This window comes from Schistocerca cancellata, chromosome 12 (genome assembly GCF_023864275.1).
Source record: "Schistocerca cancellata isolate TAMUIC-IGC-003103 chromosome 12, iqSchCanc2.1, whole genome shotgun sequence".
Lineage (NCBI taxonomy): Eukaryota > Metazoa > Arthropoda > Insecta > Orthoptera > Acrididae > Schistocerca > Schistocerca cancellata.
In genome coordinates this window covers 155,165,098-155,167,320 of record NC_064637.1, presented here as the reverse complement: position 1 = coordinate 155,167,320, position 2,223 = coordinate 155,165,098, and the positions used below count along the sequence as shown (strand labels likewise).

The 2,223-nt window shown below is 44.8% G+C and overlaps 1 protein-coding gene across 1 annotated transcript; it reads right to left on the bottom strand.

The window, feature by feature from the left end:
* Window positions 1-469: 469 nt before the first annotated feature.
* On the bottom strand, window positions 470-1,228 carry LOC126109545 (uncharacterized). Its single transcript, XM_049914561.1, has 2 exons — window positions 1,091-1,228; window positions 470-754 (listed from the first exon to the last, which is right to left on the bottom strand). The coding sequence occupies exons 1-2, from the start codon at window positions 1,226-1,228 to the stop codon at window positions 470-472; spliced, it is 423 nt and encodes a 140-aa protein (XP_049770518.1).
* Between the last annotated feature and the right edge of the window lie 995 nt (window positions 1,229-2,223).

Sequence of the window (2,223 nt, the reverse complement as noted above, 5' to 3'; positions counted from 1 at the left end):
ACATGTTTAATATTAAAATATTCATGGGTTATTTATATCTTGTGTTATGGTGACCTTAATAGTGCTCAAAGGAATTGAAAGTATAAGGAGGCACTTAAAATTTCACACCAGGATGTACTACAAGCACTTGGCGTCATCAAGGTATGTGGAGGTTGGGAAAGGGCAATCAATCAGCAGGCTCAGTAGGGATGATGAGAAGCTAATGTAATTAAATTGTTTTTGTATGTGTATAACTGTAATTGTCATTTAGTTAGGTTTAAAATTTATCAAGGAATATAATTTTTTACTTAAAATAAATGAACATCTAGTTTTGTCATTGCATGAGGTGGTTTGCATTGGCTCTTAAAAGTACGTCAATTCAACTGGGAATGGTGTGCAGAGCACAGACTTTGGGGATTCGTTTGGACTTACATCATCTTTGCTGATGTTGGGTGCAGAGTGACACATGCATGGTTGCAATACTTAGATATCATAATGATTTAACAGTTCCAGTTTCCTGGGTACTGGTAATGAGCCTCTTCCACTTCATCCTGTGCAAATACACCTGTTCACAGAGAACATCATCCACAGTCCATCCTCTGGTCACTAAATCAGCTTTAATCAAGTCCATCCATTGAGAATGAGGTCTTCCTTGTGGACTTTTCCCATCCACCTGTCTTTTCAAATTTAATTTAGTTGTTCTAGTTGGCTCCATTCTCATCACATGCCCGTACCATCGAAGTCTGTATGTGCCAACTCGATCTAATTTGGATGTCTTTATTCCTTAACATGTCCATCCTTGTCTTCTGGATGGTGGATCTAAGAAATTTTATATCTGATGCTTGCAGCCTTGATGATTCTCTTTTTGTGAGGGTACATGTTTCAATACCAGTGGTCAATATTGGTATGAAATAGTTGTTAAACATCATCAATTAGGCTGGTTTTGGAGTGAGGTCAACCCATAAAAGTGATCTTACTTGTTAGTAGAATTCATTTCCTTTTTGCATTCTGTTGGTGATTTCATTTCTGACCAAATTATGACTGGCCATTACACTTCCAAGGTAAGGAAAACTGTCAACACATACTCTAGTCAGTGGCCTCATAGTTTTACACGTGCTGGTTGCCCATCTCTGTTGACAGCCATCTTTACTCTCTTGGTCTTGCTGATGTTGAGGTTACATTTCTGGAACTGAGATTTCCATTCATAGAGTCTGATCTGCACTTTCTCCTCAGTTTCACCCGATATCATGATGTCATCACCAAAGGCAAATACATTCAGTTCCCCCCCCTGCGGGTCCGGGGATTAGAATAGGCCCGAGGTATTCCTGCCTGTCGTAAGAGGCGACTAAAAGGAGTCCATCCCCCTCACGGGGGTAGTTAGCACCTGCGTCCGGAGACGGACGGTTCCACGACCTATAATTGTGGTCTTTCTGGTTTTTCACTTCTCGTTTCTTCCTTCCTTTTGTTGGTTCCTTTCTTTGCTCTTCTCCACCTCACTGTCTTCCTTACTCTTTCCCTTGACTTCTCCTTGCTTTCTCATTGCCTTTTTCTCCTTGCCTTCTCATTGCCTTCTTCTCCTTGCCTTCTCATTGCCTTCTTCTCCTTGCTTTCTCATTGTCTTCTTCTCCTTGCTTTCTCATTGCCTTCTTCTCCTTGCCTTCTCTGGTCTCCGCCCCGGCGTTTGAGACAGTCTGTCCTCTTTCTCCCTCTCTCTCTTTTTTTCCTCTTCTTCCTTCCTCCCTGTGCGTGCCTGAAGGCCGACCCACGCGTTCGCACACGTAGCCGGTGACGGGGTAACGCGTAAGTCCCCGCCCTGGGTAGACATGTAAGGCAAGCGCATACCCCCTGGTAAAGGCCAGGCCCGGGGAGGGGTGATTGCCTGAGCTGATACCTTTTGACCATGCCGATTGGTCCCTCCGTCTGTTTCTCGGGAGGTGTGACCTGAGGTGTAAACATTCACCTAAGGTGGGAGTGCCCTCTGAGAGGGTCCCCACAAGGAAGGAGCGCACCATCGGAGACGCTGGCAATCATGGGGGATTCCTCCGAAATGGATTCTACTCCATCGCTTTCGACTTCTGCCCAAAAACGGAAACGTGACCAGCCACCAGTGACAAAAGTACTACCGCCTGCCCCACAGTTCCTCGTCGTTTCTCGATCTGAGGATGGAAATGATTTTTCCTCTGTCAACCCTTTCGTTATCCAGAAGGGCGTAGATGCCATAGCCGGATCTGTCAAATCTTGTAC